This window comes from Callithrix jacchus, chromosome 7 (assembly GCF_049354715.1).
Source record: "Callithrix jacchus isolate 240 chromosome 7, calJac240_pri, whole genome shotgun sequence".
Taxonomy (NCBI): Eukaryota; Metazoa; Chordata; class Mammalia; order Primates; family Cebidae; genus Callithrix; species Callithrix jacchus.
In genome coordinates, this window is record NC_133508.1 from 22,239,447 (window position 1) to 22,258,925 (window position 19,479).

General features: G+C 37.4%; 1 protein-coding gene across 50 annotated transcripts in view; it reads left to right on the forward strand.

Annotated features, from left to right (window-relative positions):
• The window catches only part of MLLT10 (MLLT10 histone lysine methyltransferase DOT1L cofactor), a 245,921-nt gene that overhangs the window by 207,736 nt on the left and 18,706 nt on the right, over positions 1 to 19,479 (forward strand). For all 50 annotated transcript variants that reach the window (XR_013519574.1, XR_004745526.3, XR_013519576.1 and 47 more), the window contains one exon: positions 8,189 to 8,367. Coding sequence is in view for 40 of the 50 variants with exons in the window: in XM_035306915.3 (XP_035162806.1) it covers positions 8,189 to 8,367 (179 nt within the window). In the remaining 10 variants the exon portion in view is untranslated. The remainder of the gene's footprint in view (positions 1 to 8,188; positions 8,368 to 19,479) is intronic.

Genomic DNA, 19,479 nt, shown 5'->3' on the forward strand with positions numbered 1-19,479 from the left:
GGCTATGCTGTACACAGTCTTCTCATAGCTCCCTGTATTCATTTCAGAGCCTGCAAGGATCCTAGGGGCTCTCCTATGGCTAGGATTGCAGAAGTCCATGTGGGAGCATTGATAGCTGAGGGTCTCTAACCTGTCCTTTTCCTGCATTAGGGAGCCTCTCCTGGCTCATATCTGATCCTGGCCAAGCAGGCTGCCTTGCTTCCCTTTCCTTCTTTGTTTTGGGTATTGCTTGTTAGTTTTCTCTTGAATTCCAGTGTTTTCTCTTGGATAATCTATTCAAATTGTGGTTATCTACTATTTTGGTTCTTAGTGGAGGAGGCAAGTACAAAATTCCTCTAGTCAGCCATCTTGAAACCCCTCTCTCAATCCTGTTGAAATCATAATGGGCGCTGTTCATCAGATGTTTACTATGTGATAGACAGTATACCGTCTACCATGACTGATGCCTGCACATACCATCAGGGGGCCTGGGGACAATATTAGTATATGCTTTGCATATGTAAGCTAATCCTTTCCCTAGCCCTATGAATCATTGGTACCATTCTCACTTTAGAGATGAGGTATATGAGGTTGTGTGAGGTTAAGTTTTTTGCATGAGGGAGCAGGATTTGGATTTTAAACTATTTTCACACCATATTAACTTCTAGAAAAGAATAAATAATTCAGTCTGTCAGGGTGTGGGTTAGAGATAAGTTGCAGGCTTAATTACTTACTTGGTTAAATACTCCTCAAGACTATCCCATTCATGATTTTTTGCTGAATAAGCCACTGGATGGGTACTTATTTGACCTCTAGGCAGTTTGAAAGTGGGAAATAGGAACTCTGGTTGGTGACCATTATTATTTCTGTCACCAGACAGGTATACTTTTGTCTTACTTATCAATCTTTTGTAATTGCATTGGCTTAACTAATAAAAACTTAAGTCTTAACAGTATTATTTTGTCTTCTACTCAGACTATATTCTTCTCCTGACATCATTTGTCTCCATCTTCTCACATCTAGTGAGCATTTTTAGCCTGTCTTAAGACTTCTCAGCAGCATTTGAGAAGAAAGAGCAGCAGCTCCTTCTTCAGGCTCTCTTTGCTTCAGTGACACCAGTCAGGGTTTTCTTCTTATCTCTTCAGTGTCAGTTTTCTGTATGAACTCATGAAAAGGACCCATCCTTGAAATGTTGGAAAGCCTCAACACGTGGTCCTAGGCTGGCATTTAAGAAAACTTCCATATCTCCTATTGCAGTTTTTAACCACCTCAGTAAGGGTACTTTTAATAACTAGCCAGAAACCCACGATTCATTCATAATACTTTTTTCTACCCTGCTACCAAATCTAATTTGTCATCAAGTTTAGATGATTCTAACTTCTAGGTACACTGTCTATGTTCAGTACTACCGCCATCTTCGTCTGGAGGGACATAATTTTTAATCCAACTTGTGAAATAGCTTCCTAAAAAATAATTGTTTCTGTTCATCCCCATTAGTCCCTTTGCTACATAGGAGTCAGAGGGATGATCTTTTTAAAATGTGAGTTACACAATCTGCCTTTGGCATCTTCCTTTTGATCTTAGCATAAATTCTGAACACCTGTACGTGGCTCACAAGGCCTTATGAGATGTTCCTTCTCCTCTCTAACTTTATCTTTTACCAGTCTCTCCACTAGGCTTTAGCTATATTCCTTCAATATTTCAGGGACTTTTGAACAAGTTTTTCTGTCTTATTCTTTGTCTGGTTAACACCTACCTGACTCTTAAGCCTTGGATTAAATATTTCTTTAGACAGGTCTTTCTTGCTTCCTAGTATTTCACTCTGGTGGTGCCTTTTTCTCATCCATTATTGTATTGTTGGAATTTATATTCATGTATTTGTTTTAATGTTTGCCTTCTTCCTTAAATTGTAAATTCCCAGAGAGCTAAAATATTCTCTGTCTTGCTCCCTACATTATCCCAGTGCCTAGCCTGATTTCTCACACCTACTGAATATTTGTTTGATGAAAGGAAGGAAGGGAAGAAAAGGAAGGAAAAGAAGGAATCAGTATGTCATTGCCACCCTCTGTATTATTCTGCGTCTTTGTTTCTACTCCCTATCCCGAACAGATGAATTTCAGGATATTTTCCTGGAGCTCATGCATTATAGCATTTAGCTGTGTTTAATCCAGTGAATGTCACCTTGATTTTAGTTTAAAAACAGCATATGTCTTATGTAAGATGGAAATAGAGTGAAGTTAAATAGAAAGAAGATACAGAAGAATTTAAGGTGGATGCTGTACCATTCCTACCTGAGGAGCAAGGAAGTTGAAGGAAATCTATTATTTTCATTTTCACAGAAAGATTTAGAATTTTAAGCTTTCCTGCCTTGATAAGAAAGGAACATTTTGCTCTGTTGTTTTTTATATCAGTAAACTGAGTACCAGATATTGTTTGAAAGTATAATTACTGGATTGCACATTCAGCTGCGTAATTTCCTGTGTAAGTATACGTTGATGTAATATAAAAACAATTTAAGTTTTGAGATTGAAGGTCCTTAATCACCACGATTTTGCTTCTCAGTTTTATTCTTCCAAGATGTTTTACTGTATGTTGTGATGGTAATTACAGCTTTCAAAGTGTAGTAGAGACATTAGAGGACCTGGTGGTTACAACAGTATTCTTTCCTGACTTACAGACACATTTTTAATGAAAGCATTGACACCACAATGGCTGTAGCTACCATTTATTGAAATTTACTCCATGGTAGGCATTGCTACACCTTTTTATATGGATACTCTCAAAATCTCACAAAAAATCTTTTTATTTATTTATATTTTTTTACTTTACTTTTTATTTATTTTTTAGTTGAGACAAGGTTTCATCATATTGGCCAGGCTGGTCTCAAACTTTTGACCTCAGGTGATCCACCCATCTCAGCCTCCCAAAGTGCTGGGATTATAGGCGTAAGCCACTGCACCAGGCCAAAATCTGACAAAAAAGTCTTTAAGATAGCTCTTAACTTTGTTTTATAGATAAGAATAATATAGAGGCTCAGAAGGGTTAAGTAGTTTGATTCAGATCATGTAGGTGACAGATCCAGCATTTGAACCCAGTTTTATCTAAGTCAAAACCTTGTGCTGTTTCAATTTCAGCATGCTGCCTCCAGGTGACTTTTGTCTTCTTGTTTTAGAAGTTGGATATTCCCTGTTTGGTACACTTTTCATCCCCAAAATAACTAGATAATCAGCATTTTATCTTCTTTCTTTTTTTTTAGATGGAGTCTTATTCTGTCTCCCAGTCTGGAGTGCAGTGGCGTGATCTTGGCTCACTATAACCTCTGCTTCTCAAGTGATTCTCCTGCCTCAGCCTCCCAAGTAGCTGGGACTACTGGCATGAACCACCACACCTGGCTAAGTTTTGTGTCTTTAGTGGGTTTTGCCATATTGGCCAGGCTGGTCTCAAACTCCTGACCTCAGGTGATGCACCCACCTTGCCCACCCAAAGTGCTGGGAATACAGGTGTGAGCCACCACATCCAGCTGCATTTTATCTTCTGAGATACTTTGAAAACACTGAGTTCAATAGAGACTCAATATTTGTTGAATTATCTATGGAGTAACAACCTTTAAAAATGTGTATGTTTTTCTCTGCTATGTGTTATTTGGAATATAAGGTTTATAAATAATCACTTATTAACATACTGTTTCTTTCCTGTCCTTAGCCAAACTTGTTTCTTTTTCTTTTTTAAATTTGAGGCTGGAGTACAGTGGCACAGTCTTGGCTCACTGTAGCCTCAACCTCTCAGTCTCAAACAATTCTCCCACCTTAGCCTCCCAAGTAGCTGGAACTACAGGCACATACCACCATGCTTGGCACAATGCCCAGCTAATTTTGTATTTTTGGTAGAGATGGGATTTTACTGTGTTTCCCAGGCTGGTCCTGGGATCCAAGGGATCTACTCACTTTGGGCTCCCAAAGTGCTAGGATTATAGGTGTGAACCACCACACCCAGCCATTCCTTTGAAATTCTTAGAGCTGTTTATAAGATTCTCTTAGTTTTCTAAGTTTGTCCTTTGTTGTCTATTTTTGTTTGTTTACCCTTTAATTGGTAATGTTCTCCAGGGTTCTGTCTGTGTTCCTCTTCTCTTGATCATACTGAGACTTTCCCTGAGTGATCCCATTTTTGTTCTTTGACCTTGTCTGTTGTGTTCATATTGAGAGTTGTAAATCAGATACTTAGGGGGCCTCATAGGTAACATAAATGTGTAACATGGTAAGGGCTGATGAGACACTGATGGATTAAAGACTGCCATGTTCAGCACTCTGGCCAGATTGTTGCTCTTTTGTACTACAGTATCCAGTGTTGGCAGATAGATATTAGACATTGAGTTTTTAATGGGAAATTTCTGTATTTCTATAATAAATAGGAGCAACTAGTTAAAATTTCAACCAAGTGCAGACCAATAGTATTTTTAGTTTGCAAGTTTACTTACTGTAACTTACTATGCTTCTCACTCCTAGATTTATGTCTTCAGATCTGAATTTTCTGCTGAGTTTTAGGCTTATACCATTGTGTTCTATATATAGGAGTTCCCAGTCCACAGACATCTCTAAGACCATGACCCTGAACTTCTAACTTGTATTAGGAAGTGCTTTCATTTATAGGACAGCTGTGAGTTTGAATTCTGATTTCACCACCTACTAGCTTACCAAGCAAGTTACTTTATTTCTTTAACCTTTCGTTTGCTCATTTGTGAAATGGGAGTAATGTTTTCCTCATTAAGTTATTAATGCTAGCACAGTTACTTGTGTATAGGAACCAAACTGTGCTTTCAGTTGCTGATCCTGTTAAATTGAATGCTATCACTTATACTTACTGATGCTTAAGAGTTATTGATGACTTTTATCTCATTTTTATTTTTCAGGTCTAATTAGTCACAAAGTTCTATTAATCTAATAGAATTTTCAGGTCTAATTAGTCATCAAGTCCTTAGAATTTACCCTGTCTCTGCTGCATGTTTCTTCCTCAAACTGTCCTTCACCTCTGTTCTGCAGTGCCTTTAGAAATTAGCTTGATAGGCCAGGTGCAGTGGCTGATGCCTGTAATACCATCACTTTGGGAAGCTGAGGTGGGCAGATCACCTGAGGTCAGGAGTTCAAGATCAGCCTGGTCTATGTTGTGAAACTCTTGTCTCCACTGAAAATACAAAAATTAGCCGAGTGTAATGACGCATGCTTGTAATCACAGCTACTGGGGAGGCTGAGGCAGGAGAATCGCTTGAACCCAGGAGGCAGAGGTTATGGTGAGCAAAGATTGCGCCACTGCATTCCAGCTTGGGCAACAGAGCGAGACTCTGTCTCAAAAAAGAAATTCGCTTGAGGCTGGGGTTGGTGGCTCATGCATGTAATGCCAGCACTTTGGGAGGCTGAGGTGAGAGGACCCACTTGAGCTCAAGAATTTGAAACCAGCCTGTCAGCATAGTGATACCCCATCTCTACCAAAAAAAAAAAAAAAAAAAAAAAAAAGCCAGCCAGGTGTGATATCATTTGCCTGTGGTCCCAGCTCCTTGGGAAGCTGAGGCAGGAGGTTTGCTTTAGCCCAGGAGGTCAAGGCTGCAGTGAGCTATGATTGTACCACTGCACTCTAATGCAGGTTACAGAGTAAGATTCTGTCTCAGGAAAAAAATGTTTAAAAAGATAGAAAAGAAATTAGCTTGAAAAGCAACAACATCTCAGCCGGGCGTGGTAGCTCATGCCTGTAATCCTAGCACTTTGGGAGGCTGAGGTGGGCAGATCACCTGAGGTCAGGAGTTCGAGACCAGCCTGACCAATATGGTGAAACTCCATCTTTAAAAAAAAGAAAGAAAGAAAGAAAGAAAAGTAACAACATCTCTTCTAGTAAGTTTTTTGGCTTACCACTTTTCTCACCCCAGGTCTGGTTTAGATTCCTCTTTTTCTGTGCCCCTGTTCCCCCGAGGATGTCTCTGTTATAGTACTCTTCACAACCGTTTGTAATGCCTTTTTATCTACTCAACTTTTCAAAGGTAGAGACTACCTATCTTGAATGGCTTGTTATCTCCAGGGCTTAGAATAATGCCTGGCAAATAATTAATTCTCTGACGTTTGCAGAATGAATGCATTGGCTAAATGAATATATTGTTTTTCTGGAGAAATTGTAGATATAAAAAAGATCCAGAAGCCTTAATTATACTGTAAGGCCTTTTAAAATGTCTCAATTGTTTTGTTTTCCTTGTCTGAATAAGATTATAGGTGCTTTTATTTATTATAAGTCAGTAATTATTATTTATTGATTTTAAAGACAGAGTCTTGCTCTGTTGCCTAGGTTGGAGTGCAGTGGTGCAGTCATGGCATGGCTCACTACAGCATCGAACTTTCAGGCTCAAGTGATCCTCACATCTCAGTCCCAAGGTAGCTGGGACTACAGATGTGTGGCTAATTTTTATTTTTTGGAGAGACAGGATCTCCCTTCGTTGTCCAGGTTATGTTGATGTTCTTTAGAGCAAAGTTAATTGTGGCCAGGTGTGGTGGGTCACACCTATAATCCCAGCACTTTGGGAGGCTGAGTCAGGTAGATCACGAGGTCAGGAGATTGAGACCATCGTGGTCAACATAGTGAGACCCCCATCTCTACTAAAAATACAAAAAAATTAGCTGTGTGTGGTGGTGTGTGTCTGTAGTCCCAGCTTCTTGGGAGGCTGAGGCAGGAGCATTGCTTGAACCTGAGAGGTGGAGGTTTCAGTGAGCCGAGATCATGCCACTGCGCTCCAGCCTGACAACAAAGCGAGACTCTGCCTCCAAAAAGAAAAGAAAAGAAAAACAAAACAAAACAAAAGTAAATTGTATTGTTGATATAAATTACTAATTATTGTTGTTCTCTAGGGCTACAATTGCTCAAAAAAAAAAAAGTTTTTTTGTTTTGTTTTGTTTTTTTTTGACTGCAGTTCACTTAGATTCATTCTTTCCTCCTGTTTCCATACCTGGGTCTTAGGCTCTTCTTCCCTCTTGCCCTCCCAAGAGCTCTGGTTTATAGCAAGGTTGCTCGGCCTCCACACTATTCGCACTATGGGCCAGTTATTTCTTAGTTGTGGAGGCTGTCCTGTGCATTGTTAGATGTGTAGTAGCATCCCTGGCCTATACCCATTGGATGCCAATAGCACCCTCCAGGCTTGATAACTAAAAATGTCTCTAGATATTGTGAAATGTCTCTTGTCAGGCATAAATCACACCTGGTTGAGAACAACTGGTTCATAGATATTCCTATTTCTTTATCCTGAAAGCCTCCCCTTCTCTATGAGTTATTTGTTATCAGAATATGAGCATGATTTTTTATTTAAAAAAAAATTAACTCGTTTCCTCTTAACTTATTCTCATTCCCCCCACCTCTCCATTTCCATCCTCTTTTCTAGAGTGAATAGCTTCCATTTCCTACTTTATTTCTGGCTTTTATCTCCATGGTGCTTCTCAAAGTGTTTTTATCAAGTCTCCTATGATTTTCACCTGTGTTCTCTGGAGTGAATGGAGCTGCCAACTCACAACCCAGTTTATCATGTCTTAATCCTTCCTCCACTCCTACCCTTGCAGCCACCCTATACAGTCAGTCACAAAGTCCTGTCTGTGTTATCTCTGGAATGTCTCTAGAATCTACCTACATTCTTTATTCCCACACCTGTCTCCCATCAGTGGTCATCATCTCCTCTATTGGTTTCTGAATTTCAAGTCTGGGCCTGTTCCACTTTAATCTTTACCTTGTTGCCTTTCTAGAACAGGGTCTCTTCCTACCTCAGACTTTCTCACTCATGATTTCTAGGGCCTTAGCATTTGCCTTTTGGAAGGCCTATTAGGTGATTTTTATGCAACTCTAATTTCTTCATTCCTCTGCTAAGAAATGTTTTCTTGCTCTTAGAAGCTCTTAAAACTCACATTTTTTTTTTTTTTTAACAAAGCTCTTCCTGCTAGTCCTTGCTTTTAACAGAGAACTTTTTTGCTAAATAAAAATGCTGTAGGTTCTTTTAGAAAACCACTTTATGAAAAGTCAGTGTTTATTCATTTAGTTACTAGCACAATATTTTTTAAACACCAACAATAAAATTTATAATTGGGGGAGGGAATTCAGGAGGAAATGCAAGTTTACTGATTAATATTGTGTGTCTGTGACAAATCTGACTGCTAAGTTATAAAGTACCTAAATAAAATTTGTTTTCTTGCAGGTATTTATAACAGCAATGATGTAGCAGTATCATTTCCAAATGTGGTATCTGGCTCAGGATCTAGTACTCCTGTCTCCAGCTCTCACTTACCTCAACAGTCTTCTGGGCATTTGCAACAAGTGGGAGCGCTCTCTCCCTCAGCAGTGTCATCTGCAGCCCCTGCTGTTGCCACAACTCAGGTAATTTGTTACACTATGATGTGACAGGTAGTAGGTGGGTTGCTCATTTTCAAATGAGTTTCATTAGAGGAGAAACAAATAAAATAGGGTCTTCTATAGGAATGTATGAAATATCTGAATTTGTATTAATGTGTTAGTGAAAATGATAAGTATTTTTACATGGTATTCATGAGAGAGGATGGATGAGTGTATGGGCACCAACTAATTCTTTTTAATTTCTGGGTTTTAAATTTTGTCTGAATTATGCAAAATGTAATTTCAGGGGATCTTTTATTCTTTCTTTTAAAAAGTGGGACTCACAAAGTATGATTCAGTTTTGGACTCTTAATAATTTTTAAAATTCCTTTCATAATTTAAAAATTTACACAAATAATATATGAAATCTTTGTAAAGTTTTAAAAACCTGTGTAGGAGAATATAGGTTAAAGACTGAATGATTGCTTCAGGCACTACACATTTTTCCTCCTAGTGGGAGAGAACAGTATTTGTAAATATTGTAAATAGTGATGAATATATAGCTTTTCCCATTTGTGTACCCCTTTCTTTCACCTGACTTTAGATTTATAGTTTGATAGGTGACCTAGTCTATAGGATTAAATTTTTTTTTGAGACAGTCTTGCTCTGTTGCCCAGGCTGGAATGCAATGACATCATCTCTGCTCACTGCAGTGCACTCCACCTCCTGGGTTCAAGCAATTCTCCTACCTCAACTTCCCAACTAGCTGAGATTATCAGCACACACCACCACGCCTGGCTTATTTTTGTATTTTTAGTAGAAACAGGGTTTTGCTCTGTTGGCCAGGCTGATCTTCAACCCCTGACCTCGTCAGGTAATCTATCCACCTTGTCCTCCCAAAGTGTTAGGCTTACAGGTGTGAGCTACCGCGCCTGGCCAGGATGTTTTAAAAGTAAGAGTCAAATAAGGAAATTGTAATCTTGAGTTTTATAAATAGGACAGTGCAGGGAGAATGATGTAACCTCCCTCCCTTCACATTATACTCTCTTCCCCAAAGACAATCATTTAAGATTTCCAAAGTATATTTTTATTTATTTGGAATTATTTACAATTTTATTTTCATTTTTTCCACAGCGCTAGTAGTCTTTTAACGGTCAAGAAAATGGTCACAGGGACAAATGTCTAATAATGAATAACTAGTTAAAGTAGTTGTTCGTAAGTTGCTGTCAACTTAAGCATTATGGATGCGTGCATAATTTCTATTACGTGGGTCATTAGGATAGGTATACACTTTTCTGGAAAGCACAGCATTAGGTTATTTTTGATGCGTGTGTGAATGGCACAGTGCAAGCAGTTGCTGTTAAAATTATGTATTGGAATCAACCTCAGACAATTCCACACAGAAAATCAATGGCATGATTAGTAGTATCATCTTTGAAGATGAAAGTCAACTATTTGGTGAACCTCTCAACTTGGGTTAGAGGAATTTGATTACTTTAGCAGAGTTTTTCTGTAGTTCATTTCACTATAAGAGTGAGGTAGCCATAACGGGTTTGGGGTTAGAGAGGGTGAAAGGATAAATGAAAGAATGATTCTTAAAAATGGTTTTATCTCCTTTAATTAAGTGTAACCATATGCTGTTGATAGTTTTATATCCTTGGACAAAGTCTCACATGAACATTTTCAATGTGCATTTTTCTTTTCTCTCTTTATAAAAGTCTGTTTAATTACTCTCTGGTTAATTCCTGGCTGAATTAAGCAAAAATCCTCATTTCTTCTCATTCATCATGGTTGTGAGCCAGGGGTTTGGCATCAGGGAAGTAGTAGTGAAGAGAAATTATAGCTAGAGGGAAAATTCCACTTAACACGTGACTCAGCTGAAGAACAAAGACGACATAGTTGTAAGTAATCCAGGATTCAGTTCAATTAAAATCTTTACTATTTATCCCCTCTCCATGTTTCAGAAAGACAGGTCTCTTACAAATGTGATCATCCAGTTAGATTTACATGCTATGTACTGAGATACCTGCATCTATTTTTTCTGTTCAGCGGTAAATGCTTTCTGTCTTCAAGCTGAAGCTTATTTAGCCTGGCTTATCTGGTGCTGCTGTAGCAACCATCAGTCTCCAGGCAACTGAGGCACGTTGACCTCTCAGTTAGACTGAGTACAGAACTACTTCAGTTTAGCTGCCTGAGACACAATAGCAATGGTTTTGAATGTGAAAATTTCTAGGCAGTATGCAAAGGAAAGGATACAGAAATATTTAAGTGGAATTGATAGGACCCTTAACGGTCCTATCAATTGGGGATGCACTTAGCAAGTGAATCCTTTTTTTCAAAATGACAAAGTGTATTTCTGTTTAACTCTCATATAGACCCTGTTAGTTTTCAAATCATACATTTATTGTGTTAGATAGTCACAGCCTTATGTTTTATTTAGGGTTGCTCTAAGTAGTTGATTTGAGAGCAATATAGTAAGATCAATAGGCAAATAAAAATTTCCAATATTTACAATGTAATTGTAGGCTGGGCAGGGTGGCTCATGCCTGTAATCCCAGCACTTTGGGAGGCTGAGGCAGGTGAATCAGCTGAGGTCAGGAGTTTGAGACCAGCCTGACCAACATGGTGAAACCCTGTCTCTACTAAAAAATTGAAAACTTAGCTGGGCATGGTGGCGCACTGTAGTTCTAGCTACTTGGGAGGCTAAGGCAGGAGAAGTGCTTGAATGCAGGAGGCAGAGGTTGCAATGAGCCAAGATCGTGCCACTGCATCAGCCTGGGCAATAGAGCAAGACTCTGTCTCAAAAAAAAAAGTGTAATTCTAGAAGTCTTGCCAGAATTATTAAGCAAACCATCACAATTGCAAGCAAAAACTTTAATACTATTGATAGATGATGGAAATATTAAACTAGAATGTTTTGTTCTCCCATGCCCTTAACAAAAGTAGTAGGTTTTAGTGATTGGATTGGTGCCAGCAGGATAAAATCCAGAGGTCATTTTTGCTCTTTGTGATACACATGTAAAGTAAACAGACCTCTGCTTTGGCTTATTCACTATCTTAAGAATTGTTCTCTGGAAAGTGGTCAAGGAGATAAGATTGGGAAGGGCTAGCAGAAGTTAAAAACAGAATAACTTGACTTGTGCTTTTAATTGGGGGGAAAAGGAGACAAGTTTGGGGATAAAAAACTGTTAGATAAACCTATTTTATATCTTTTTTATTATTATTTTTGGAGATGGACTCTTGCTCTGTCACCAGGCTGGAGTGCAGTGGCGCGATCTCGCAACCTCCACCTCCTGGGTTCAAGCAATTCCCCTGCCTCAGCCTCCCCAGTAGCTGGGATTACAGGTGCCCACCACCATACCTGGCTAATTGTTGTATTTTTGATAGAGACAGGGTTTCACCATGTTGGTCAGGCTGGTCTCTTGACTTCAGGTGATCTGCCCGCCTTTGGCTTCCCAAAGTGTTGGTTATAGGTGTGAGCCACCATGCCTGGCCTCTATTTGTTATTCTTAAGTGTTATATTCTTTTTTTTTTTTTTCCCGTCAATAGACTTGTTTTAGAGTAATCATTCTTTCACAAATAATTGATAAGAAGCCTACTTTACTACACACTAGTATATTAGTAATAGAGTAGTTTCTTAACTCCTGTCCATGTGACTGTTAATGATGTGTTCTGTCCTTGTTGGATCAGGAGTAGAGGCATAAATTAGTTTCTGTAGGAGTGTCATTAATTTTTCATTTCACCTTTAAAATCCTACCTTGTCTAGTTCTACAGTCAGTGCAGTTTTATCTTTGGGAGAATGCAGATGCTTTTGTTTGAAGGATGATTTCTTTAGTAGAAGAACTTAAGACTTAATGCAATGAAACATAATTGCATTCTGTTATATCCTACTTGCTGAGTTTTGCTTTTGGATATAATCTTCAGGTGATAATCATGGTTTCTTATCCTATCCCATGTTACTGTTATACAAAATGATGTAGACTGAAACATCGTTTAAAGTAAAATAAACTTCCAAGGTTTATTTATGTGATGTTTAGTAAATGCAGTTATTTCGTGGTGTGTGTTTTTTTTCCCCTGGAATCTCACTCTGTTGCCAAAGCTCACTGTAAAACCCCGCCCTCACCAGGTTCGAGTGATTCTCCTGCCTCAGTCTCCAGAGTACCTGGGACTACAGGCACACACCATTATGACTGACTAATTTTTATACTTTTGGTAGAGACCAAGTTTTGCCATGTTGGCCATGCTGGTCTCAAACTCCTGACTTCAGTTGATCTGCCTATCTAGGCCTCCCAAAGTGCTGGGATTGCAGGCGTGAGCCATCATGCCTGGCCATATTTTAGTATTTTTAAAATACTGTTTAGTGACTAGAGTTTTACAGATTTCTGTGACACTTTCATCTTAATATTTTGTTTTCCAATATTATTATGTATGTGTGTGTTTATTATGTTAGGGAAGTCGTCTTAGACGTAGTCTCCGATTTCTTTTCGGATATCTATTTGAGAAAATGGTTTAGTTTCAGGCAGATTCAACTGACTTTTGGGGGGATATTTCTGTTTATATTTAATTAGATGTAAGTTTCATCTGATTTAAATAATATCATAATGGCTTATAATTTTAAGGAAATTACCTTTCTGAGCAAAATCAGTTTTTATAACCTTGGTAACATCTCTTGTTATCAGATGATGAAAAGGCTCATTTATAGTGAACATCGCTTAAGTTTGGAATTGAGACAGCCTGATTCCTTATCCTGCTCTCTTATTACTAATTGTTACTGTAAAATGAATTTCCCAATTATGTACTTCTTATGTTAAGAGGTATCTCATTGTAAAACCATTTGTGTGATATTATACAAAAGAACAGAAATTTGAGTCAGCAAAGTTCTGTGTTCCAGAGTTTTGCTATTCACTAGTATAACCTTGGGCAGGTCTTTTAATTTTTGTGATGCTTTAAGTACCTGTTCTATTTGCTATACAGTTACTTTATGAAGTTCAAATGCACACCATAAAGTACTTTAGAATTAATAGTTATTAATTTCAGCCTGATTACCAGTGAGAAAAGAAATCATACAGAAAAACTCCCTGTATTGGAACTAGTATGAACAATTTCTGTTAAAACGCATGTAATTTCATGCTAACATAGATAAATAAATTTTAGCCATTATAGGTTCATCTGTGAATTAAGGTCTTTTCTGGGTCCAAACATATTTCAATAGCTGCCTTTGTCCTAGAGACTTAATTTTTTCCCAGAAAGGTAAGAGGTGTATTGATAACATATTAACCAATTAACAAACTTACTTAGAATTGGTTGGTTAATCTATACAGTCCTGCTGTCTGATCATGAGTGTTCAGTGATGGTTTAACTACACTTCAGTTCCCCCCTACTACTTTACGAAAACTCAATTGTGGGGCATTTTGGCATTAACCTAAACAATGGTTTTGAATATGTTAAGCTCCTAACAATTAGGGAGCAGTTTGGAGCATTGCATAATGTGGAATGATGCAATTGAACCTGACAGCTTCAACAGTCAGCCTACTCATGGGACCTGAAAGTTGTTCACACTTGGTTTCATGTCTCATCACATGCTGATTATGGAAGCCTTACTGGTGGTAGCTGACACAGAAATGGGTCTGCTATCAGAATATATTCTTAGTAACTAGGAAGTTTGAATTGACCTGGAGAATATGTGAAACTTTCCAGTGTTCCCTAATCCATGTCTAGTGTTCATTTATGTTTTTCCTGGAAACTTTTCTAATCAAATATATTGTGTTCCCAAATTCAAAAAATATTATAAATTGGATCTAGAAACATTTGACTCCTTAGATTCTATGTGCGGCATTGCTGTTATTATCAAATACATAGTTTAAAACATCACTGCATAATGAGGCATTTATACTATCTAATTTTTCTTAGGGAAATAGGTTTTATTCTTAGAAATACAGCCACAGTTCAGAATATAATTGATAAGTTGTATTTTCTAATGAAGTTAATGGAAAAATGGAAACCACAATAGCTTGTGAAAATAATTTTTAAAGTAACAAGCTAAAATGTGAGTGCTTACCATGTGTCAAGCATTTTTTAAGCCCTTTGCATATATTAACTCAATTCTTACAGTATTCCTATGAGGTAGATACTGTTGTTATCCTCATTTTCCAGATGGAAATTGAGGACAAAGATATTTAATAATTTGCCCAAAGTGAGATAGCTTGGCTTATGGTATATATGGTGATAATAAAATGTTTTTTCTCCTGAAAGTATATATGAGTTAGGAACTTTAAAAAGTAAATGCTTAATTTAGTGAGCCTGACAATGTTTTTGGACGATTACATTTTTAAGTCATGTGTCAGGACTGAAAAGCTTGAAGCAGCAGCTACTTTAGAGCTTTTTTGAATCATTTGGCTTTAATGTTTACTGACAGGTTAATTGTGCATTTAAAAAAATGCTTGCTATGTATAACCTGTCCCTGTATGATTGAAGTATGAAATTTCAGATTTATCTCTAGATGATACATTGCTGTTAATATAGTGCTTTCCAAAGATGAAATGTTTTCATAGGTATTAGTCTTTCAAATCTAATTTTCTTCTTTATTATTCTGCCCTTATTAACATTAGTTAGGAAATAAATCTACCAAAACAGTGCCCACTTTTGAGTCTTACATTCAGATAATTGAGGAGACATTAGCCTTTTCCCCCATGCAACAGACTCCTTAAGAATGAGGCAAGTTCCTAGGAATTTGACAGTTACTACTTTATAAGCAAACTCTTTAAAAACATCTCTGTGGTCATAGACAGACATTTGAAATATAAGAGGTGAAAACAGGAGAAATTTCAAGCTGAAATAGATTTTTATCTTGTTAATGTTTTAATATGGTATGCCAGTCTACTTAGGAAATACTAAGTTTCTTTTATTTGTTTTGAGTTTGAATACTGCCTTGGTGGAGACTTGCAGATGTTTAATATATTAAGTTATTCTAAATTTGCTAAGGATATTCTTAAACTCAGACACTGAAACGTATATTGTTTAAAAGTCACTTAGATTTACTTCAGTAATTACTTAATTTATTCTTCATCTACTGGCCTTTCAGTCCACCTCACAAAATAGTTATACTTCTCTTAATGAAGTTTTTACTAGAGTATTACAATAAATGTTAGATAACATATTGAGTAGAAGTGATTTTTATCAGTTATTGGTCTTGGGAAAAGGGAAGGATTCCTCTTTAAGATACTGTACGAAGGATATATACATATATATGTAATTCTATATATAAATATATATAGAATACAAATATAATTATATATAATATAAATTAATATAATTATACACACACACACAGTACAGAGAGTTAAATATATCATGGATGTCCTTCACTCAGCCTCCGCTAGTGTTAACTTATATTCTTACAGTACCACCAGATCCAAGGAGAATATCTATTCACAATAGCCATTCCTCTTACCTGGGCAGGTTAAGATTGAAATGTCATAAAATAGGCACTGCTTTTTCAAAAAGAATTTCTAGCCTTTAAACCAAATTTTCTGAAACAGTCTTCTGGTACATTAAAAATTTGCTTTCAATGCACTTTACAAAATACGTGTCCATAGTATGTTGTAGAAAAGTATGTATATGTTAATGTTTCCTTTATTTCTTATTCCAGATTTTTTAAATATAAAAGCTTTCATGCCCTTTATGCTCATAACCCTTACTTCTTGGGTTAACATGGACTTCCTTCCTTTCCCCTGAATCTTAACGCTTTCACTTATTAATGGCAGCAAAGGTTTTTGAGTCAGTGACATGCCAGACACTATGTTTGTGCTCTCTTCAGTAAGCTGTCTTTTTTTCCCCAGCTCTTCCACTTCCCCATCTTCAGTGCTGATAAGTTGTGGGTTCTTTCCACAAAAATGTGGGGGCTTCTTGACTTGGAGGTACCAAGTCTTTCCAAAAGACTCATCAAGGACACCAGTATGAACTGTTTCAAACATCATTTCAGAAATGTAGGCTAAGCAGTGACAGTCATTTGTGTAGTCTTTGGTATCTCATCTTACTAACCTTAAAATGATATTCGTGATTTGAGTTTCCCAGTGGAAATCAATATGGAATGTAATAGATTTTTTTTTGAGACAGATTCTTGTCCTGTTGGCCAGGCCGGAGTGCAATGGCACAAACGGCTCACTGCAACCTCTGCCTCTCGGGTTGAAGCAATTCTCCTGCCTCAGCCCCCTGAATAGCTGGGATTACAGGCTTGTGCCACCACGCCCGGCTAATTTTTTGTATCTTTAGTAGAGGTGGTGTTTCACCATGTTGGTCAGGCTTGACTTGAACTCCTGACCTCGTGATACACTGTGCCCAACTGGAATGTAGATTTTTTATACACCAAAATACTATTTGGTAAAATTAATAACTTTTTATTTCTTTTTGGAAAGTCCCTTGTTTTGATAAATGTCTTTACTAGAAAAACTACCAGATTACTTTCAGCTATCCAGTTTGGGAAATTGGTCATTTCCGATAATACCTTCATTTATTTCATTAACTTCTGCCGGCCACCTTTTTAAAATAGCGACTTTCTGTAATCCCAGCACTTTGGGAGGCCAAGGCGGATGGATTGCTTGAGGTCAGGAGTTCAAAACCAGCCTGGCCAACATGGTGAAACCCCTGTCTCTTAAAAAAAAAAAAAAAAAAAATATCGACTTTCTGGCCAGGTGTGGTGGCTCACGCCTATAATACCAGCACTTTGGGAGGCTGAGGCGGGTGGATCACGAGGTCAAGAGATCGAGACCCTCCTGGTCAACATGGTGAAACCCTGTCTCTACTAAAAATACAAAAAATTAGCTGGGCATGGTGGCGCGTGCCTGTAATCCCTGCTACTTAGGAGGCTGAGGCAGGAGAATTGCTTTAACACGGTAGGCGGAGGTTGCAGTGAGCTGAGATCGTGCCATTGCACTCTAGCCTGGGTAAAAAGAGTGAAATGCTGTCTCAAAAAAAAAAAAAGCGACTTTCCTTCTTTGGCATATACTAAAGATACTTTATCTTTTTTCTGATGTGTTGTGCCATACTCCTATTTTGATCTTTAGTATATTTAGTGGGGCTAATAGATGATAGGGAAACTAAGGTAATTCGGAGACTAGATCAAGAAAATGGTATCCCTCTGAAATTTGAAGCTAATAAGGATAAATATTAATATAAAGCCCTTGGCAGAAGGAACCTTTCCTAAAAGTAGATTTCTAGTTCTAGTAAGAGTTGGATCTTTGGATTCTTAGGTAAGACAACTGATGAGACTGATAATTGGAAGTAAAAAGGTATCCCAGCTGATACATTGATATGTAACATAGATGACTGCATGAACAAGAGTCAAAAGGCTGAGAGTGTTTCCTTGCTTTGGAAGGGCTAAGGCATCTAGAGGTACCCTTTATAAAGTTACTAATACACTAAAATGAGAATGTTATCCTAAAGGTCTTTAAACCATCCCACCCACATTCTGTACTTTGCTTTCTCTCTTGGTCGTATTTTTCTCTCCCTTGTCTTATGGTCAGTTGTTAATTCTGGCTGCTAACAAACTGTCTCAAGATACGACCTTTTCTTCCTTCTTCTAATTAATTTTTCTACTTCTAATCCATTAAATGTATAGTGGATCTTTTTTAGAATTGTGTCTACAGTAAGAGTAAATTGGCTCTGCAAAAGCTATTTTTAAGTATTAGGATCTGAGGCTTTACCACATGGGATTGGTAACATCTGTTTTTTCTGAATTGTTTGTATTTTTCTTATTCTATATTGTTTTATGAATACCTAAGATTCCCAAAGAATTGACTTCTGGAGAGAGAAAAAATCTTATTTGTATCTGTGTTTATGAACTGTGTGTTTTATGTGCCCTCTACTATTAAATACATGGTAAGTGAACAGCACGATCTTCACGTTGAAGTTATAATTTACCTTTTCCAAAGGGACAGTTGATTGTTAAACGGGACTTCAGAGTACCAACATACTTGGTCTGCTTATTTTTAATAAGGGGAAGAACAAAACCCAGAAATTGAGAGATTTAATTTACACATTAAAGTGTGAACTATAAAATTTGCACTTTGAGACAATGGAAAGCAAGGATAGGATTCTGCATTCTGGAAACTGTTTCTGTGAACTGCAAATGCACATTTCATGCTTTGTAAGTGGGCTAAAGGCCAAGATGCAATGTCACAATGCGCGTCTGTCCAGAAAAACAGCTTACTCTGTGTTATTTTGCTTATTATAACTACTGTGTTGTTTTAGTTTCTGTGTGTAGTTATACATGTCCGAAAGTCCTATGTCTTTTGTTCTTTTACTCAGCTGCTTTATGATAGAAGTGCTTCAGTTCTTTGACGATATTTTAAAGAGTTTTGTTCTAAAATAATTATGTGATGATTTTAGTTTATAAAAGCTTCAATTTGATTTCATTCATGAAATAGGAAAACAAGTCTACTTTAACATTGTGGTTAAGTTTGAAAATTATTTCAGGTCAGTGAGAGTCTTCTGTGAGTAACAGTAATTTGTATACAAGAAATTTGCCTCCAAAATATCACATTTTAAGGTCATAATATTCTTGGAAAGTGGAAGAGAGTGTGCACATCAAAGAAAGCATTTTTATTACAGTGGATTACGCAACACTTTGGCCAGCCTCCTTAGCTTCATCTGTTTAAGGGTTCATTTTCGCTTGTTTGGCACGGGTCCCAGTAGAGGCCTTCAGAATTGTGGTTAACAACATGAATGAATTACAAACTTTAGACGAGCTCTTCAGTTAGTAGAGCTGGCTTGCTGCCAAAAAGACAGTGCCTTATATGGGGTCAGGGCAAAGCTGTGATTCGTTGAGTCCTGCATTGTATAGAAAACATACTTGGGATGCCTGTTTGCTTTCTTTTAAAATAAAAACAAAACCAAACAAAACAGAAAAAGCAGCAGGCTTCCAAGTCTATCAAAATAGGAAGTAACAAAATAGTGTGCAGGTTTTACTAATGACAGAGTTAAGCAATGGAAATACCTCTGTGTAGTTAACATACTAGAAAAAAGTTGGACTTTTGGCCTCCTTAGCCAGCTTGTGATATAAGAGATTGAAGCATTTTGTTAGACATCTGTTGTCTACCTGCTTTTATGTTGTGGATGGTTTAATAAGATTAATTATTTGCATGTCCACATGGCTACTGT